This window comes from Hyla sarda, chromosome 8 (genome assembly GCF_029499605.1).
Source record: "Hyla sarda isolate aHylSar1 chromosome 8, aHylSar1.hap1, whole genome shotgun sequence".
In the NCBI taxonomy this organism is placed as follows: Eukaryota; Metazoa; Chordata; class Amphibia; order Anura; family Hylidae; genus Hyla; species Hyla sarda.
The window spans coordinates 81,843,557-81,865,309 of NC_079196.1; the positions used below are offsets into that span (position 1 = coordinate 81,843,557).

At 40.4% G+C, this 21,753-nt stretch overlaps 1 protein-coding gene across 16 annotated transcripts in view; it reads left to right on the plus strand.

The window, feature by feature from the left end:
* LRRFIP1 (LRR binding FLII interacting protein 1) overlaps nucleotides 1-19,738 on the plus strand; it is a 146,369-nt gene extending 126,631 nt beyond the window's left edge. For 13 of the 16 annotated variants that reach the window (XM_056534839.1, XM_056534848.1, XM_056534844.1 and 10 more), the window contains 2 exons: nucleotides 3,041-3,152; nucleotides 3,926-7,770. In XM_056534839.1, the coding sequence (XP_056390814.1) occupies nucleotides 3,041-3,152; nucleotides 3,926-5,349 (1,536 nt within the window). In that variant the 3' untranslated portion in view covers nucleotides 5,350-7,770. Of the gene's footprint in view, nucleotides 1-3,040; nucleotides 3,153-3,925; nucleotides 7,771-10,354; nucleotides 10,405-12,176; nucleotides 12,277-14,417; nucleotides 14,493-16,257; nucleotides 16,338-16,809; nucleotides 16,915-18,551 lie in introns of those variants that run through there. The other 3 variants (XM_056534853.1, XM_056534855.1, XM_056534854.1) reach the window with 2 other exon arrangements.
* Nucleotides 19,739-21,753: the final 2,015 nt, after the last annotated feature.

Sequence of the window (21,753 nt, forward strand, 5' to 3'; positions counted from 1 at the left end):
TGTGTGGGATGATGACAAGGGGATGATGAAGGGGGGGTGTGGGATGATGACAAGGGGATGATGAAGGGGGGGAGGGTGGGATTACGACAAGGGGATGATGAAGGGGGGGATGATGACAGGGGGATGATGAAGGGGGGTGTGGGATGATGACAGGGGGATGATGAAGGGGGGTGTGGGATGATGAAGGGGGGGATGATGACAAGGGGATGATGAAGGGGGGTGGGGATGATGACAAGGGGATGATGAAGGGGGGGGTGTGGGATGATGACAAGGGGATGATGACAAGGGGATGATGAAGGGGGGGTGTGGGATGACAAGGGGATGATGAAGGGGGGGTGTGGGATGATAAGGGGATGATGACAGGCGGTGATGATGATGAGGATGTTAATGACAGGGGTCTGGATGATGACAGGGGGGATGATGTATTTCCCACCCTAGGCTTATACTCGAGTCAATAACTTTTCCTGGGATTTTTGGGTGAAATTAGGGGCCTCAGCTTATATTCGGATCGGCTTATACTCGAGTATATACAGTAACCTTTAACGAGAAATGTCTTAGGCTGTCAAACTGTACAGCCTCCCGCAGTGTTTTCCCATTAGTAACAGCTAGAGATTATATTTCTTTACTAGTTTTTGAGATTTATGCTAGAATGCAATGAAAAATAATAATAAAATATTGATAAGAATTACTGCAGCTTAGTTTTTTGTGGTATACACTGTAAGAGGTAATTCTGCTGTGTTGCTGTGTAGCAGTTCATATGGATAATGATAGTTATGTGATTGTGATCCATTTGTAGTAGAATAGGTCCCAGAAGAACAATCCAATGAGAAGGTATATGCAATTTGTAGGAACATAGCCAAGGTCAGAGTCAGTCGGGAACATTAGCCAGGACTGCAAAGAACCACAGTCAAAGGCAATGCATGGTGGGATGATTTAACATTCATCAGGCCGCCTGCCCTCTTTGGCTGCCAGTTGCCCCCATGCAGCCTGAGCTGGGTCACGGCAGAGGACAGGACAAGGAGTAACCATATGTGAGTGTCAGCAGAAACCGCAGCCATTTATTAAAGGGGTACTCTAGTTTGTGTTTTTTTTTTTTTTTTTTTTAAATCAACTGGTGCCAAAAAGTTAAACAGATTTGTAAATGACTTCTATTAAAAAAAATCTTAATCCTTCCAGTACTTATTAGCTGCTGAATACTACAGAGAAAATTATTTTCTTTTTGGAACACAGAGCTCTCTGCTGACATTACGAGCACAGTACTCTCTGCTGACATCTCTGTCCATTTTAGGAACTGTCCAGAACAGCATATGTTTGCTATGGGGATTTTCTCCTACTCTGGACAGTTCCTAAAATGGACAGAGATGTCAGCAGAGAGCACTGTGCTCGTGATGTCAGCAGAGAGCACTGTGTTCCAAAAAGAAAAGAATTTCCTCTGTAGTATTCAGCAGCTAATAAGTACTGGAAGGATTAAGATTTTTTAAATAGAATTAATTTACAAATCTGTCTTAACTTTCTGGTACCAGTTGTTTAAAAGAAAAAATATTTCCCCTTTAACCCCTTAAGGACGCAGGACGTAAATGTACGTCCTGGTGAGGTGGTACTTAACGCACCAGGACGTACATTTACGTCCTGTGCATAACCGCGGGCATCGAAGCGATGCCCGTGTCATGCGCGGCTGATCCCGGCTGCTGATCTCGCGGCCGTCCGCCATTAACCCCTCAGGTGCCGGGATCAATACAGATCCCGGCATCTGCGGCAGTTCGCGATTTAAATGAACGATCGGATCGCCCGCAGCGCTGCTGCGGGGATCCGATCATTCAGAACGCCGGACGGAGGTCCCCTCTCCTTCCTCTGTCCGGCTCCCGGCGTCTCCTGCTCTGGTCTGTGATCGAGCAGACCAGAGCAGAAGATCACCGAAAACACTGATCTGTTCTATGTCCTATGAATAGAACAGATCGGTATTAGCAATCATGGTATTGCTATGAATAGTCCGCTATGGGGACTATTCAAGTGTAAAATAAAATGTAAAAAAAATGTAAAAGTAAAAAAAAAGTGAAAAATCCCCTCCCCCAATAAAAAAGTAAAACGTCGGTTTTTTCCTATTTTACCCCCAAAAAGCGTAAAAACATTTTTTATAGACATATTTGGTATCGCCGCGTGCGTAAATGTCCGAACTATTAAAATAAAATGTTAATGATCCCGTACGGTGAACGGCGTGAACGAAAAAAAAAAAGTCCAAAATTCCTACTTTTTTAATACATTTTATTTTAAAAAAAATTATAAAAAATTAAAAGTTTTTTATATGCAAATGTGGTATCAAAAAAAAGTACAGATCATGGCGCAAAAAATGAGCCCCCATACCGCCGCTTATACGGAAAAATAAAAAAGTTATAGGTCATCAAAATAAAGGGATTATAAACGTACTAATTTGGTTAAAAAGTTTGTGATTTTTTTTAAGCGCAACAATAATATAAAAATATATAATAATGGGTATCATTTTAATCGTATTGACCCTCAGAATAAAGAACACATGTCATTTTTACCATAAATTGTACGGCGTGAAAACAAAACCTTCCAAAATTAGCAAAATTGCGTTTTTCGTTTTAATTAAAAAATAGTGTTTTTTGGTTGCGCCATACATTTTATGATATAATGAGTGATGTCATTACAAAGGACAACTGGTCGCGCAAAAAACAAGCCCTCATACTAGTCTGTGGATGAAAATATAAGAGTTATGATTTTTAGAAGGCGAGGAGGAAAAAATGAAAACGTAAAAATTAAATTTTCTGAGTCCTTAAGGCCAAAATGGGCTGAGTCCTTAAGGGGTTAAAATGCAGTGCAGAAACTGAGTAACTGTGATAAAATATCATGTTTAATATAGTGGGGCAACTACCTGATTTCTTTTTCACTGTACCTTTTAGAATTGCTTGCAGGTTTTCATTCGTATCTACTATTAGAAATGTATTCTTACCAACAGTATCCGAAAGATGATTTGCAATTTCTTCAGCAGCTGACTCTTGGTTAATTCTGTTCCGTTTAGAAACATGGCATCACACTGGACTCTGACAGTACCATGAATGGCGACACTCCAATAGAACACCATGTAAATTCTGATGGTCCCCCTGATCCTCCAGTCCGGGCAGTGTCAATGGGTAAGTGAATGTGTGAGCTATTCTCTCTGTTGAATCTCTTTGGCAAAGAACTCTGAGCTGTGTCGCTTTTCCACTAACCCTGCATGCTTTGCTGTGTGTAACGTCTGCAGCCTATTACCTTGTAAGGGTATTCCTCATTTATAAGAGCCTCCCGCTTCCAAAGAAAAAGTAGATGGCTGTATAAAAGCAAGTAGCAGATGTAGACTGCAGCAGTTCCTTTTGACTCCTGGTTGAGCTACATTTCTCTGGTAAATATTAGTTATGTGTGATGTTTCATGTGCAGAGCATACATCATTACAGTCAGTTATGAAGAACGCAAGCCATGTGTGATGAGTTATGGGCTAGATAAAGGTAATAAGGCATTAGCTGTAGAAAATCTAGCCCTGACCTTTATGGGAAATGATTATTGTGCTTTAAATGCTTAAGTGTTGCTCTTATCCCCCATTCTAGTTTCAGTACTCTAGAGGCACATTTCTGTTTCACAGGTCTTTCTTGTGGTAGCAATAAAGTCTACTTTACTTTTGTCAGTTTTGCAGCAAACTAAACCCTTTTCAAGATGTAAAGAATCTGCTTTGCTATATGTTTTTTCTTTTCAGCAACCATTCTGGCTTCAAGCGGTGGCTTGTATTTCTCCGCACTATCCATCCTGTTGCTTTTCTACTTTATCTTGAGCAGGAAACTATGGTTACCTGTCTTTTTTTCTGGCCTCTTCTGGGGATGTGGCTTTAAAACAATTAGTGGATTCTTCATTTTTTTGTCCGTGGTTTTTGTAGGAAATACAGAAGGAACAATGGAAAGAAAGGAGACCATGTCAGTGGTGGCTGAATGTCCACCTTCTGGGGCTGGGCAAGATAGACAGGAACCTGCACAAGATCCTCAGAAAGAAAAGTTGCATGCAGAGGGTGGAGATGTATCAAGTGAGCACAATGAGGAGAAAAATAGCTGCACATCTGTGGAAATTGTACCTGTTGATGTCTGTAGCCATCACAAATCTGAACCCAGTATGGATGAAATGCCTTGTGTCGTAAAAGAAGATGAGAAGATGTCTGAAGCTGTGGAGAACACTTCAGGAGTAGATGGTGAGACCGCATTAAAGCAGAGTGATGTAAGCCCATCTGGAAGTGAGGTCTTTCAGGATGCTATAGATTTTGTTGATGAGACTCCTAGCAGAACAAGTGAGTTTGATAAAGACGTCACAGGTTGTGTGAGCGATTGTGAAAAAGAGGAACCTAAAAACAACCAGGTGGAGAATCTCACTAAAGCAGATGATCATTGCCCCATGGGTGGTGTGCCAGAGGAAGGAGCTGAAACTGCAAATGGAAATACTGTCAATATCAGTAAGAATGATGAGCATAATATTTTAAAGACTGAAGAGGATAGTAATAATTCAAGCAGTCATGAAGAGATTAGTGCAGAAACTTCTGAAGATACAACTAATAATACAAATGTAGATCTAGAACATGAAGTACCAGTTAAAGATAGCATCAAACCTCAGCAGTCTCGACAGCAAGAATCTGGGTCACAGACTACTGAGGAAAACATGGATCAAAATAAAAAGGATGCCATATTGTCTGCTGCTGAGAATAGTGGAGATATTGATCTGAGTAAGATTGTTTCTGCACCTGAACAACCATCTTCAGATGCACCATTAACAAGTGATGACTTTGCTGCCGATGTAGAAGATTTAAAATCTGACGAGTCTTGTGTTGACACTGAGATAAAAAGTGTAACAGAGGATGAACCTATAAAAGACGATGTAATCCCAAAGGACAATGATAGTCAAAATGAGTGCGAACAGGCTCCAGAGGATAAAAGACAAGGGGATGTTTTGTTGGAAACTGAAGATCTTAAAGAAGAGGAACAAAGGGAAGGAGACACATTGTCACATGATGAAGTTTGTGGTAACATCCAGAATGTAAATGAGGCAATGGCAAACAAGGCTGAAAGCCCAAAAGAAATCGTTCCACCTGAGGTTTTTAGTAGTGAAGGAGAATCCACACAAGAGGACGAAGAAAATGATGATGCAGATGGTACTATACGAAGTGAAAAGTACATCGGAGAGAGTGAAATACCCTGTTCACTATTAGGATCATCAGTGGACAGACAGTCTTTGGAAGATATTCGGATGGAAGATGCATCGGAAAAGAGTCCTAGGAGAGGAAAGGGGAAAAATAAAGATGACTGTGTTGTTTCATGATGAAATGTGTGTGATTCCTTGTATTCTGTGGATGTCCCCTTGGCACTACTGAATGTTGCTGAATGTTTATGCTTTTGCACTAGTACTACAGTCAGTTGCTTCCAAAAGAGGCTGCATGCCATGTTACTAAAATACAGGCTGGAATTTTACACCACAGTATACCAAGGGCAATACTTATAGTATAGATGTAGAACTCTCTTTCATGGTGCCTGTACTCAGGTTGCATTTGCACTCTCACCTACCTGTAATATGATAAACATACTTCTATTATACTTATGGGTTCTGGAATAGATTACTTTGCCTAACCAGACATCAGATACCTGTGGGTGAAAATATCAGAAACTTTATAATTTATTTAAAGTATACCTCCAAAGTTTTTGTCCTGCACCATCTTTCAGCCCCAGCATAGAGAGGCAAATTCCACCCTGGGAGGGACAGTTCCCATCCAACGTGTTCATGGAACTCTCTGGGCATCACACGGTTTTCTTGGCAACTTTATCTTCCAGGGTGGACTGAGACACAGGTTATATGGGACATAAACTTTGGAGTTACACTTTAACTGTCTGTGGTTGCAGCACTCTTCCTTTAAGGATATCTTTTACTTTCTTTTAACCATGTTTAGAGGTTCCTACTTTTCCACCAAAATTGTGGTAAAATATTTTTAGGGTTTAAAGATGCCACATTAAGTTTTATAACAGAATGTTATTTATTTCTCTTGTCACTGGAGTTGCTTGATTTAAGTTCACTTTCAATGTAAACCTAATATAAATGCTTAAGAAAGTAATAGTGAGAAAATCATTCCTTATTATATGTGTTTGTCTGGTATGTTTGTAGATCCATTTATTGGTGTAGTGACTTTGTGCAAATAATGTGTAAGTACCAAAAGATTATGTCTCAACAATTCAGTTGCACAACCTTTTGTACTGTTATAAAGTATAACTTTACATTCCTATTATGAAGACATAATGCAGAGTCTATCCTTTTAGATGTGTAGCTATTTGGTAAATTCAGGCAGTTTACAATTAATGTTGGCAGGATAGTTTTATAGAGTTAAGAGGGTATTCCAATCTGAATATTTCATAAATGTGCCATAGAAGTGGGTCCACCATTTTGAATTCTAGTGCTTCCCCGGGTTCGGCCTGTCAGACTTTTTACACAGTTATGCAAAATCCATAGAAGTTGATGGGACACTTGCTGTGCTGTTTCTGTAACTTGGGCGTTACGTAAACACCATAGCTTGCGGTGCTACTCTGTTTATGCAACTTCCACTAATGTTTATGGGAGTTGTGTTATTGTGTAAAACAGCTGCCTTGGCTGTTTTCAGCTTCCCAACCACTCCTAGCTGCTTCAAGCAGGCCTGAATGGGCTCTAGATCTCGAGATTCCAGACTTAGACTGCGTTCACATCACGATTTCTCTATCCGACTTGAGTAAACGATTTTATAACTTAAAATCGTATAAAATCGTATATCAAGTTGGATATATTGATCTCCATTAAAAAATCGGATCCATTACACACATCCGATTTGATCCACATCCGATTTCACATGATTTTTGTTCAGGTCTGAAATCGTGGTCAAACCCGATTTCAGACCCGAACAAGAATCGTGTGAAATCAGATGTGGATCAAGTCGGATGGAGAAATAGTGATCCAGCCTAAGAGGTTGAACCCACATCTACTGGACACTTCTGCTATATTCTGTGGTATTAAAATGTTCAGATGTGAATACCCCTTTAAGCTATAAGAAGTTGTATTTTAGCATATCATTCTAAAATGGCACAATTTTATCATGTATAGAAGTAGACCTCCTCTTATAGACCAGTGCCTTTCTTTCTGAATGCTGTTTGTATTATATATAGAGTCACATAACATTAGATCCGCAGTTCATGAATTATGGCTGCCAATGCAATGGTAGAATAAGTTATGAACGGAAGTTAATTGAACTGGAACATTCCAGGGGCTTGATGCATTTACCTTATGCAGGCCTGCTTACATTCTAAATACTAAGAAAACTGATAGGTCAATTCCAAGAGGAAAACACTTCTTTCTTTGCTTTAAGGCATTGAATGTCATTTTTCAGAAGTGCTACATTGCCATTATATAGAAGATCATGGACACTGTATCACCTGAAAGAAACTAAAGTCATACTTTGTTAGTGTTCTTAAAATATACGTGACAAATCTACTTTGTATCCATGTATTCACATATGCAATAGTTATAAAGCTATATATTCAACCTTTATCATCATACGTAAAAAAGTTCTAGTTAAAACACGTATTCGTATGAAAGGTCTAGTTAAAACACATTTGCATTGTACAAAGCCAGCATTTCAGGATGAACCAGCTTTGCTTTTAGATTCACAACAGGTATAAAAGCAAATAAATACTGTCACAAATTTAATTTCCTGCTGAAGGTAAATGGGCGGGGGGGGGGGGGGGTGAGTAAAAGTAATATAGGAAGAAACATTTTTAAAAGTTTTGAACTGTATATTATGGAAATAAAATTTATTCTGGAAAAAAAAAAATTCCTGATTTATTTTCAATATTTCAAAACAGTTTTGTTTTCATCATCCTACTTATGACTGCCTTAGACCTTGTTCATATATTTAGGAGATTCTGTCAAAAATCCCTGTCAAAATATCACTGCATGCTGTACGTATTTATGCCAGACTCCATAATGTAAACCTGATAGACCCCAAAAACATCAGTAAGGTCAGTTCTCGGCCATAATTGTCCCGCATGCAGGGGTTCAGATGTCACTGTTTTCTTTTCATTGTTCTAGTCCTCAGACTTGTTGACTTCTTTGATGTAAAATAGGAAATGTGTTTGGAGTAAAATATTGCTGCTTTCTAATAAATGTAAATGATTTGTGCTGGTAAAGAGGGTTGTGTGTGTTCAGCTGAATGAAACTTGCCAAATTTGAACACTCCTAAAAGTGCCAAATTTAAAGGGGTATTCTGACTTTAGTAATCCAAAGGATAGGGGATAAGATGTCTTATTGTGGGATCCCGCCCCCTCCCATAGACATGAATGGAGGGGGCGTGATGTCACGAGGGGGGCGTGGCGTTATGTCTTCAGTCCTGGAAACTTCCGGTTTCCGAGCCTGGATTCGCAGCTCCGCAGATAATGCGGGTGCTGCAGGGAGATCGCAGGGGGTCCCAGCAGCGGGCCCACCGCAATCAGACATCTTATAAAATGTCTAAAGCCAGAATACCCCTTTAATAAGAGTTGGGAACATTTTTATAATCTTGGAGTAAATCACTCATTTCTTAGGCTGGCGTAACATAAGCCAGTCTTAGCAAATCAGAGCTTTCTCTTGTAATCCTGCACCTGTATGATCTGAGAATTTCATTCCCTGGAATAAGACATTGACACTGGCCACAAAATGACTTTAAACAAAGGTTTAAAACTGAGTAAATTATGATTATATGTTAGTAAATTACAGAAGATTTACACTATGCAATGAATAAGCGTTATTTTACTGAAACAGGGATTCATTGACTATTCTAGAATTCAGAAAAGCCAGAATTGTAGACTACTCAATTGTTCACAGTACAAGGACCCCTTTGTTCAGGGAATCGGTGGAGCCAAGATTTGTAAAAATTTAACTTGAGAACTACTTTAAGACCAAGTTTAGATAAAACCTAAACCGCAAGCTATTGCCAGAAACCTCAAACTGGGAACTTAACCTAAACGCTCATACATACAGGCACAGTTTAGTGCCAGATTCATTCTTAATACATGCTGACATGTTGCATATCTTTACATTATAGGCTGTTTTCCTGTGGTTTTATTGCAGTGGTGAGATATGGATCCTATACATGCGTGTAACAATTGTGCATTAATCCCAACACAGCACATGTGAAAATCATAAACTACAGTACGGGTTTAGAATTTATGAATATTCCTGCTATGCTATATGTATACTCTATGTATATCCATGGAAATTGCACATTGGTTTATAATATATCTATAAACAGCTAGAATACACTGTTACACTAGTTTCATAGCCTCACTATAAGAATTCTTTCTAAAATGAAGCTATCCCAGTGCTATAGTACAGTTGTCTTCTGAAAGCCTCTGCAGTCAGCTCATATGACTGGGATAGGTAACATCTGGCTACTAAACAACTTTTTCCATGCAGTGGACACTACAAGAAAATGTATTACATGGTGTTTATTCAGATTTCTTAGTGGCTCTCTGCTCTGGCAAACATAGTTGGGCAGATGTTCACATGCCCTTATAGGTCACATGAAAAGGGTCTTTCTTTGTGAGACCATCCCTTGAAGCAGACAACTATTTTTGCCAGTGTCACTATTTGCTTAAAAATGTAGCTGGTTTAAACAGTGCTAAGTATATGACCTAACAAGGAGACGACAAGCTGCCATGTACAGACTGTAAAGGACAAATGCCACTGACTCGAGTAACAGTAACTCCGCACCATTGTGTGAATTGGTGGAAAAGCCTATTCATGAACAACAAGTTCACCTGTGTTGCAAATTTGCATGAAGGGATATTGGCATGTTATATACAAAAAAGGGCATTTTCTAAGACTTTGAGATTTATGGCCTATCTATGGGACAGACCATCAATATCAGATTAGTGGGATCTCTCCCACCAAACAACTGACTGAAGGAGCCACAGCACCCTATTGTTTACCCATCACAGCTTCATACATTTTGTACAGACCGGGCTCTTTATTGCCGTATAGTTACTTCAGAATATACAGAGCTGTGCCTGCTAAACAATGAAAAGACCGGACCCCCTGCTGCTCCTTCAGTAAGCTGATCATGCAGATACTGGAAGTCAGGCCCCAACTGACCAGATATTGATGGTCTATCCTAAGGGTAGGCAATAAATATCAGTCACAGAAAACCCATTTAATACCTTGGATGCTGTCTGAGTTCACCTTTTTTTTTTTTTTTTAATTTACCACTCTCTTCTTTTATTCACTTTGACTTATTCCCTTCTGTCTTTGATTTGTTTTCTAAACTTTCTTCTCAAAGAGATCAGGCTGAAGAAGCTAATGGATGAGCGAGAATCCTTCCTGGAGCAGGTAATGGAAGACTGCTACAGTAGGTTCTGATATGTAATCAGCGTCATATGTTCAGAAGAAGTAACAAAAACATTGTTGGAGTGTCTTAGCTTCACATTCCAGAGCTTGGGTTAATAGGTTATCCTTACTTTTTAAAACCTTTTTCTAGGGTAATAGTTTTTTAAGTTTTTGTTTTAGACTATTTACCTAATTATTTGTCAATTCTACATGATTAAAACTGATTATAAATGGGTACAGTGGCATACCCTACACAATGGGTCAACATTGCATATGATTTGATTGGTTGTTTTCAGAACTACTGATCAAAAAGTCCAGTGGTTGCTGACATTTATTAAACTAGTGCCCAGGAAAACTGGAGAAATAAGGCTGCTGCTTACACATCAAAGGACTGGAGAAAAACTAGAGCACTCCTCTATGCTCTCTCCTGTCTGATAGTACTCCTCTATGCTCTCTCCTGTCTGACTGTACTCCTCTGTGCTCTCGCCTGTCTGATAGCACTCCTCTGTGCTCTCTCCTGTCTGATAGTACCCCTCTGTGCTCTCCTGTCTGATATGACTCCTCTGTGCTCTCTCCTGTCTGATAGCACTCCTCTGTGCTCTCGCCTGTCTGATAGTACCCCTCTGTGCTCTCGCCTGTCTGATAGTACTCCTCTATGCTCTCTCCTGTCTGATAGAACTCCTCTGTGCTCTCTCCTGTCCGATAACACTCCTCTTTGCTCTCTCTTGTCTGCTGGGACTCCTCTGTGCTCTCTCCTGTCTACTACTCCTCTGTGCTCTCTCCTGTCTGATACTACTCCTCTATGCTCTCTCCTGTCTGATAGGACTCCTCTGTGCTCTCTCCTTTCTGATAGCACTCCTCTGTGCTCTCTCTTGTCTAATAGGACTCCTTTTTGCTCTCACCTGTCTGATAGGCCTCCTTTTTGCTCTCACCTGTCTGATAGCACTCCTCTGTGTTCTCCACTGTCTGATAGGACAGGAGAGAGCACAGAGGAGTACTATCAGACAGGGGAGAGCACAGACGACTACTATTGAGAGAGCACAGATGAGTACTATCAGACGGGAGAGCACATACTACTACTATCGGACAAAGCAGAGCACAGACAACTACTATCAGACAGGAGAGCGCACAGAGGAGTCCTATCAAACAGGAGAGAGCATAGAGGAGTCCTATCAGACAGGAGAGAGCACAGAGGAGTCCTATCAGACAGGAGAGAGCACAGAGGAGTACTATCAGACAGGAGAGACCACAGAGGAATGGTAGCCCAACGTCACTTACAGAACATTGTCCATGCCTGTGCTTCAGCTTGGACAAAGGCATGATTTTATAAGCCAGGACTTCTATAAAAGGGACATTTTTGATGAAGTATATTAGAAAAGTTAGTGTTTTGCCAAGATGTACAACATATGAAAAGTTTTTGTATCTGACAGTGCTCATTTAAACTTTATACACTACAGATAAGTACTAGTAGATAATGAAGGCATGAGTTTGAGTATAGAAGAGTGACTTCAATGTTTTAGACAGCTCTGGGGCTTACATACTGCAGTCTCATTCATACTAGTTATCACTTGAAGGTGGTTCCAGATGGCGTGTATAGTGTGAAGGAGACTGGTAGTCCGGAGTTATTATTAATTATATATAATAATAGCACATACTGGTAAACATGAAGCTGGTAGGCACACTATATGGTCACATCTGCTAATTATTTTGTGATCTTTTGGACATTGTGCACAGTACCTGCCAATATGCCAATCCTGAATATTGTCTTGTCACAGATTAAGAAACTCAAAGGCCAACTGGATGAAAAAAGCCTCAGGAACAGAAGCCCGGAAAATCCTGATAATGAGAATATGGAGAATGGTACTGATGTGCAAAGTGAGCAGGGTCTATCCTATCTATGTAAATGTAGCCCATGGATACCAGAGCATTTGGTACCTCTCGTCTGTGTGTGTGTGATCACTGTGAAGAACGTTAACTCACTGTCTGCATGATTATACAGTACGTGTGATATGGTAACTGAAAGGAAGGAACTATGTGTAGCAGAGCTGTTATTTGTAGGGAAATATATTTTTTACAGATTTTTTAACTTAAGGCATTAAATTGTTTAGTGGGCCTCTACATAGCAAGCCTCATAAAAGCATATTAGGGAGTCTGAATAATACCAAAACATTACAGTAGCAAATTAAGCTCTGCCACCTCTGTATATATTTAATTTGTCTAAGCTTTCATGTTATAGCTGCACACTTGCACCAAGGGTAGTATGGCACCCAGTCCAGTAAGATTTAGAAAGGCTTTCATGATTTTACAGGTTTATCACTTACCTGTCACTCAGTATACATTGCCCCTGCACAGAAACTAATATAACATAACTTTCAGGCACAATTTGGTAATGTGTTTTGTTTGTTCCACAATCCTTTACTACCTCCTGACCCATAACAATACAGCGACTTGGCTGCAGCTCCTGGGACATATGTGATATAACTGCTATTGGAGCTGTGACCAGATTAAAAAAGACTGCTGACCTCTCAGCAAGCAGCGACACAGACATAAGGGTCATCCGCATACAGCATATAAGAGTCTGTGGTGTCATTCAGTTTTAACCCCTTAAGGACGCAGCCCTTTTTCACCTTAAGGACTGAGCCCTTTTTCGCAATTCTGACCACCGTCACTTTACAAATTAATAACGCGAAAACGCTTTTACCGAATATTCTGATTCTGAGATTGTTTTTTCGTGACATATTCTACTTTATTTTGGTGGTAAATTTTCGGCGTTACTTGCATCCTTTTTTGGTGAAAAATCCCCAAATTTCATGAAAATTTTGAATTTTTCTAACTTTGAAGCTCTCTAATTGTAAGGAAAATGGATATTCCAAAAAATTTTTATTTTTCTTCACAAATACAATATGTCCACTTTATGTTGGCATCATAAAATGGACATACTTTTGCTTTTTGAAAAAATTAGAGGGCTTCAAAGTAGAGCAGCAATTTTCAAAAATGTCATGAAAATTGCTAAATCTGAAGGGACAGATGTTACAGAACTACAACTCCCAGCATGCCTGGGCAGTCGAGGCATGCTGAGAGTTGTAGTTTGGCAACATCTGGAGGGCTACTGTTTGGGCACCACTGTAACAGTGGTCTCCAAACTGTGACCCTCCAGATGTTGCAAAACTACAACTCCCAGCATGCCCAGACAGCTTTTGGCTCCCTGGGCATGCTGGGAGTTGCAGTTTGGCCCCCCTAGTGGTTGCCACAGTAAAGATCGATTTACTTTCACTTTCAATTCCCCCCCCCACTGTGGATTCCCTACCTGATCAGGATCCTGCAGGCTCCAGCCAAGATCCCAGGTCCCCAGGCATCTTCTCCTGCAGGTACGGCCTCCATCTTCTTTCCAGAGCCCCTTGACATCCAGGGGCGGGCAGAACGGGGGGTTGCCATGGCAACCCCCTGTCCTGCGCTGCCATTGGTCAGAACTCCGTTCTGTGTAATGGCAGGGGATAGGAGTAGATCGCAGCTTTGCGATCTCACTCCAATCCTTTAGGCTGATCGGGGTTGTTGCTGACAACTCCGATCAGCCCTATTTTCGGGGTGATCGGGTCACCAGAGACCCGATCAGCCCGGAATTGGAGAAAATCGCATGTCTGAATTGACATGCGATTTTCTCCGATCGCCGACATGGGGGGGTCTCAGGACCCCCCTGGGCGATGTGCCAGGGTGCCTGCTGAATGATTTCAGCAGGCATCCGGCTCCGGTCCCCAACCGGCTAGCGGTGGGGACCGGAATTCCCACGGGCGTATGGATACGCCCTGCGTCCTTAAGGACTCGGAATGCAGGGCGTATCCATACGCCCTGCGTCCTTAAGAGGTTAAACCCATGTTTTTTTTGTTTTTTTTATATCTTTGAACTTGCTTATGGTTCAGATGGCAGGCTGTTATATAACAGGCCTTCACCATGATACATTTACAGCACTGGATATTATAGATAACATTTAAATGATATTCATACTTATATTATTGTAGACCTATGTATATCTACACAGCTCTGCAGATCCAGGGAGGCAGTGTCGCCATTACTTCAGGATACTTTTTTGACAGGTTTGTTTTAAAAGTTGCTGATCTTAATTCCCTTCTGTGTAAATGTATTTATATATTATCTGACACCAGTGAATTGCTTTTTGAGGCCTTTTTAAAACCAGTACAGGAATTTAGGTTCGCTACTGTGGTAAATGTATACAATGACATTGGCTATCCCTTAACACTGATGTTAAAATTGAGACATTAGCCAGTATATCCTTAGATGAAGGACATACCAGAGCCCGCACACCAACACCAAGGTTTCTCAAGTGGCACGGGACCTAACACTAACCTACCTGTGCGTGATAAGCAAAACCAGGGGCCAGTGGGCAATTACAGCAGCATTAGGCCCAACTTACAGCCTGCTCCCAGTAACCTCCAGTGTGGCTGAGCACACATACAATGGGAGGAGGGAGGCAGACTATAAGCCCCACCCGAGTTGGCTAGTATGTTGCCAACCTCACAGGTGGACCTTTTTAAACCGGGCATGAGAACTACATTTACTAAATGACAAGAGGAGATGATAAACAGAATATTCATTATTAGGAAATACAAAATACATAAACCATCAACAATATGAGACATATGGTGTTAGATATGAACAAAGTGATACACAGCTATTTATAGAGCATATTAGGAAGATTTATCAAAACCTGTGCAGAGGAAAAGTTGACCAGTTGCCCATAGAAACCAATCAGATCGCTTCTTGTAGTTTTAAAAGGACCCCAGAAAAACAAAACAAGCAAGCTGATTGGTTGCTATGGGCAACTGGTGAACTTTTCCTCTGCACAGGTTCTGATAAATCTTCCCCAATGTTCTTTGGCGTTAAATTGGACCAAATCCCAGTAGAAGGGGTACAAAAACAATTTAATTTGAAAATTTTTTTTTTTTTCCTCTTTATGAAAACTTGTTACATATGGTTCAAATTCTTTTAGACTGTTTTTATTCTGCAAACCAGCCCTTAAAGAGTTACTAACATTAGTAAAAACTTTTGACATGTTGACCACACATATAAAAAGTTTTGATCACACAGAGTCTCTGTCCGAAGACCTGCTGTGATGACTACTTATATAATGGCTTTAAATGTGCCCTCATGGACATGAGAAAAACCTTTTCCAAAGTGGCTATATTTGTTCTTCAATTGTACTGGGGCTACTGCTACATGTATGCATGCAAACGGGTTAAAAGGAATCTGTCATCAGTATCGCCCACACTAACGTCTTTACCCTTTTCCGATTTATGGCTTCTTTGCTTTTTTGTGTTTATCCAAAAAAGTATCTTGGTTCTTTCGGGGCGACCTTCTTATGCATATTAATCCTCCTTCCATACATACTGTCTGCTCTGTGACGATCCTGGATGCACCGCTTCTGGGTGGAGCTTCCAATCTACACCAGTGAAAGCCGCATACATGATTGTCACTGAGAGCAAACAGTATGTCTGGAAGGAGGATCAATGTGCATAAGGAGGTGGCCCAAAGTGCACCAAGATACGTTATTTGCTTAACCAAAAAAGAGGGAATAGCTAAAGAAAAAAGCCACAGATCGGAAAATGTTAAAGATTGTCATCAGCTTCACCTGCACTACAAGCCTACACACACAGGTTAGTGCGGGTAATGGTGATGACGGATTCCCTTTAAGAGTTTTATGTTTATGACCATAATTTAGCTTTGTATAACCTTTAAGGGTATGTTTACACAGAGGATTCATTGCTGCCTAGCAGAATGATAATTGTTGACCGAAGAATTTCAGTTTTTCCGATCACTGAAAATGTAATTTTGCTTTTTTAGGAGATGCCAGTAGACAAATCAACGATCTTAAGTTTAAACTCACGAAATCTACACAAGAGATAACAGCCCTAGAACAGAATGTAAGTTCTTACACACATTGGCCCTGATTTACTAAGAGTGGGGTGTAGTTTTCTTTTTCTTTTTTTTTTCCTGAACAGATAATTTTCCATGGTATTTAGTAAGGTTTCCCTAAATTTTGCACTTTTCCCTACATTTTGCTTTTTTTTACACATGCTCTGAACTATAGGGTTTTTCTCAGCTCAAATCCACCACATTTTCTGCGGAAACCATAGTAAATATGTTCATACAGCCGTCATAACAAGGGAAACCATGATGGCAGCACTGGACCCATTAAACAATGGACATCAACTAATTTATAATGGGTCCTTTGGTTTGATGGGAAGAATAGTATAGCATGTTAGACTTTTTCTTCCCTTGAAATCTGATGGAACTACCAAAGGAGGGTCTGATGGTAGTGTTAATGGGGCGTAATTGTATAACTTTGTCATGTGTTATTTTAGAAATGTTTTATAATTATCCGTAAATTTTTAGATTATCCGACTTGAGAGTCAGCTAGCCCGGTACAAGACTTCTTCAGAAAATTCTGAAAAAGTAGAGGATGAATTAAAAGCTGAAAAACGAAGATTACAGAGAGAGGTATATGCTGCCTATATCCTTTTTTTTTTTTTATAATTCTTTACTTTCCATTTTTAATACAAACTAATAACGAAAGCTCCCTAGGTAGAGGGAAGGAAACAAAGATTTCGGAACTGTATCAATCTTTTACTATTTACAGTATAAAATTTAATTTACGCATACGTTGGAAACTTCCTTAGAGCTTCTGCTGCGTATTCCACCGTGGTTTTAATTTAGAATGGGAACCACAACATAGATGTAAACAGAGTCTTACCAATACAAACATGATGGACTCTAAGGACCCATTAGCACTCCGGAATTTCCAAGTGGAGATTGCAGCAGCAGCCTCCTATTCTCTTCAATGGGATTCTGTTGCATTTCCACCTTGAAAATTCAAGTTCCGAATTCCACTGAAAGAATGAACTTGTTCATTTGCGCCAAGTGATTTTGGATACACCCACTGCGCACAAAATTTCTCACGGTGCGTTTTCTGTAGTGTGAATAGGCCCTTAGAAGTCTTTTAGGTTCTCTTTTGAGACCAAACTCATTTAATTAAAGTGTGCATGTATAGGAAAATAGCTTAATTAAAGCTTTGAAAAATGTTAGTCAGACCTTGCAATGGATGAAACCTCCTAAAATATGTCACATGTTAGAATTGCTAACCTTTTTTCACGGCGCTGCACACCCATCACATTGAGTATTGGGAAATATATATTAAAGAAAAGGGTGGCAATTAGATGCCTGATGTGAATACAGTCTTCTACTCTTCTATAAGAGCACCTGCAGGATTTTGTCTGCAGGGAGGGGCTAAACATCAACAATTTTGTGAAAATAATTGTTTAGTAGGGTAATCAACTGCGCACTATTCAGGGGCAGTGAGGACAAACAGAACATAAAAAGAACCTGTCATCACTTTCATGCTGCCTAAACCACAAGTCATCTGGGCGCTCCCAAGTGGCTTTTGCTGGACCTGCTTAATAGATCAACTCTTGCTGTCTGGCTATAGGAAAAGATCTATCAAGGCTGGTGAGGTGGAAGGAAGCTGCTGGGGACCACCCTGACAACTTGTGGTTCAGGCAGCATTAAAGTGATGACATGTTCCCTTGTGCTAATGGAATCAGTCATGGGGACTGCTCTTTTGGTTTTAATTTTTAAGGGAAGAACATTATTTGATCCTTGACACACATCCTGAAAGCCCAGTTTAGTTAGTGGGGTTGTCCAGGTTAAAAAAAACATGTCTGCCTTTTAAAAAAATAAAATAAAATAAAAACACCAACACAAAGAGCCACAAAGTATTAGTGGTGTTGCAGATTAGCTACATTCATGTCTGTGGATCTGAGCTGCAATACAAAACATTACTCATGAACAGTATTAAATACTGTTTTTTTAGGAAGGCAACGTTTTTTTTTTTTTTCTAATCCTTGACAATCCCTTTAAGGGCGGTGTTTTAACCATGCAGTATAGCACATTTCCTAGCCTACACACTGTAAGTTTACAGAGTAAGAATTCTAGGCCCAGTGAGCATAGTGAGGAGCCTTGACCTTTATTTTTTTTAAGAGCATTCCTATTTGTAGCTGCTGTAATAACTGAATTGTGGTAATTTCTGCTATGTTATGTTTTTTTCTGTCTTTATTATCCTCTTATTCTTTTGTTAATAGCTGCGTGCAGCCTTGGATAAAATAGAGGAGCTTGAAGTAGGCAACAGTCATTTGGTCAAGCGTCTGGAGAAGATGAAAGCTAACCGAAGCGCTATCTTGTCTCAGCAGTGAACCTTCTCATATAGTAGTCTATGAACTGTGTGCATATAAAGACGGAGCAAAGGGTGTGCCATTTGCCCAGGCTTCTGTTTTTATCGAAATATGGAGACTCGGCGGTACTGTATGTACTACATTCTTGATGGTATGGAACTCCAGGAAGGGAGCACACAAGTATGCTGAGGCAGGTAACTCCAGCAGCAATGTGGCCAAGGAAGCAGAACCTTTCATCGACAAAAAATGAGGGTTGTGTACTGTAAATATAACTCTCATTGCAAGCTTATGTCCTATAAAGTCTGAAATTCTGTTAAAGTTTTTGAGCAGCTTTCCAAACCAGCTACTACATTTCCCTAATATTTTAAAAATGGCATCATAAAGTTCTTATTTGTGGCTCAATAACAATGCACCAATACAGAATGTCTCTGCTCTGGCAACAAGCACAATATGAACTAGGTGAAATGTTATTGGATGCTGACGGGGCACAGCTTTGCTATAATGAGGCAGAAGAGCGGTCATCCTGCATGTCTGTTCTCTGCTTCTTTTTACAATTCTCCAGGAATTTCCTCATTGCTGCAGAGGAGCAGGTAATGTGCCTCCTGGTCAGCCTGGAATAATACAGACTATGGATCTTACTTGTGACAACAAGCAGGGACCAGCATCTCTCATCTAGCAGTGGTCCCATGCTGGTTTCACAGTGTTGAATGCTATGTTGTCTAAAATCTATACTTAATATGTACGATGTCCTCACCTGCCTTGAGCCTTTTTCAGACACTTGGAATGTTTTTGCCTATTTTTGGGTGGCCCACACAATGATGTTGCAGAAAACAGCTGGAAAATGAAGTCACCCAAAGATTTCTGAATGTGAGTGTGTTTGTACAAGTGTGTTGTTCATTTGACAAGCCATTGGAGCACATTTACATAGTATGATGTGTGCATTCCCAATGCCATACATTTTTGAGGAAAGTGGCCTTACTTGACTGGACTCTACATGAATGAGCATGAAGCTACAGACCTATCACGTCTTCACTGGAGTTTTCTCTTTCAGGTTTAATAATAAAATGTTTCACTGAATAAAGAGGAGGCTGAAACCTTAGAAATGCATTTTTTTCTTCTTTAAATTCATATTGGAAAAAAAAATAGTAATATATATATATATATACACATACACATATATTTCAGCTGTTTATGAGGTTGTGCTATACAGATATAGAGGAGCAGGATGCCCTTTTTTGTGTGTACAGTGTATTGGAGTCATCATAGCAGCTAGTCTCCACCCATTATCTCAGGGCCACTTAAAAAATTTGAGAAAGTCTGCAGGGGAACAACTTCTATATGTAGGTTATATAATGAAAGATAGAGATGCTTGAACCAACCCTATGCTTAAATGGGCACTGTCAGATATAAAAACTTTTTATATGTTGTACATCTTGGCAAAACAATAGTTTTTCTAATATACTTCTTTAAAAAATGTTCACATTTTATTAAAGAAAATTTCCTTTGAAAATCCCACCAGCAGCATGAGTGTGTCCAAGGGTCATGGACATGCAATGGCTGATTTAAAAGCTGCAGGAGGAACACTGCTGTACCACAGAGTTTTACCAAACATGTGCCTACAGCTGTTGCAAAACTACAAGTACCAGAATTACAGGACTGGCAAAGGACAATGCATATGAATGACATAGGAAGATGTAAGTTAGTCACTCACCATATTGTCTTTTGTAGTAGAGTACAGGCAATCTCCAATAATCAGTGTGTGTGTACAGCATAATACCAGAAAGGAATGGGTTACAGAGCAGGGCTGCCAGGCTCCACCAAGAGCAGTGAATCAGCAGAGTGAGGGACGGGGAGGAGTCATCACAGTGAAGGCAAGATAAGGACACGGCCCTCTCTTTTGACAAGATGGAAAATACATTACGCAGCTGTAATATACGATTTTTTGTGAAATATTTGGTGATAGATACATAAAAATTACATGTACATGATTAGGATGAGGTACTGAGCAACAAACAACAGTTTTTGGGAGTCCATTGAAACAATCCCGCTGATGTATAGCAATATCAAAATGAAATAGCCACATCATAAAAAGATAGAAAAAATGCACCCCACACTGATGTCTTACAGATCCTATTGATCCTTGCTCATACCATAATGTTAACTAAAGTGTGATAATATTTAGTAGTTTGTCATTTCCCAAAATTTCTAAATGGGGTGTAGAATCTCATTAAAACATTTTTCATCAATATACACACAAAAAGGGGCTAATGCAGGTATTCAAAGATGTCAAATGTAATCAGTTGAAGGGTTCGTTCCCACAAGCGGCTTTGCTTGAAAACTCGCGTGTTTCCCGCTGCTAGTTTGAATGGGAACAGGCTCTCGGCAGCAGATTTTTAGCTGTGGAAAATCCGCCACATTCCCTATTGACTTCTGTAGGGTCTGTGGCGGAATTTTCTGCAGCGGAAATTCCATTCAGTTTAAACCTTGTGGTTGGTGACCATGTAAAGGGATTTTTTTTTTTTATTGATTTTAAAATCAAGGCCAACATTCATCAATCTGTCTGAAACAAAAACGGCCCACAGTGATGTCCCACCTCGGCCAATGATTGGCTAGGCGGCAGTATGAAACACTGGGCCGCGAGGTCACTCCGGGCCCAAGCCTCAACGCTTTCTCTCAGGAAGAGAATCTCAGCAGGGGGCCAGAGCAGGACACTGGAGTTAGGTACAGGTTGATTTTTTTTTATTTTTTTACTAAATTCTACTATGGGCAATGTTCTGAAAAAAAATCTTCTCGCCGGGTAACCCCTTTAACCACTTAAGGACCCTTGACGTACGCATACGTCATGACAACCTGGTACTTAAGGACCCATGACGTACGCGTTACGTCATGGAGAATTCCGGCCCCTGCCGGGCGGGGATCGGACCGCGATGCCTGCTGAAATCGTTCAGCAGACATCCCGTGCAAACGCCCAGAGGGGTTATCAGACCCCCCCCCCCCCAAGTCGGTGATCGCGGCAAATCGCAAGTGAATTCACACTTGCGATTTGCGCGATTCCGGGTCATTACGGGTCTAGAGTGACCGGGTGACCCAGAATATAAGGGAGATCGCGGTT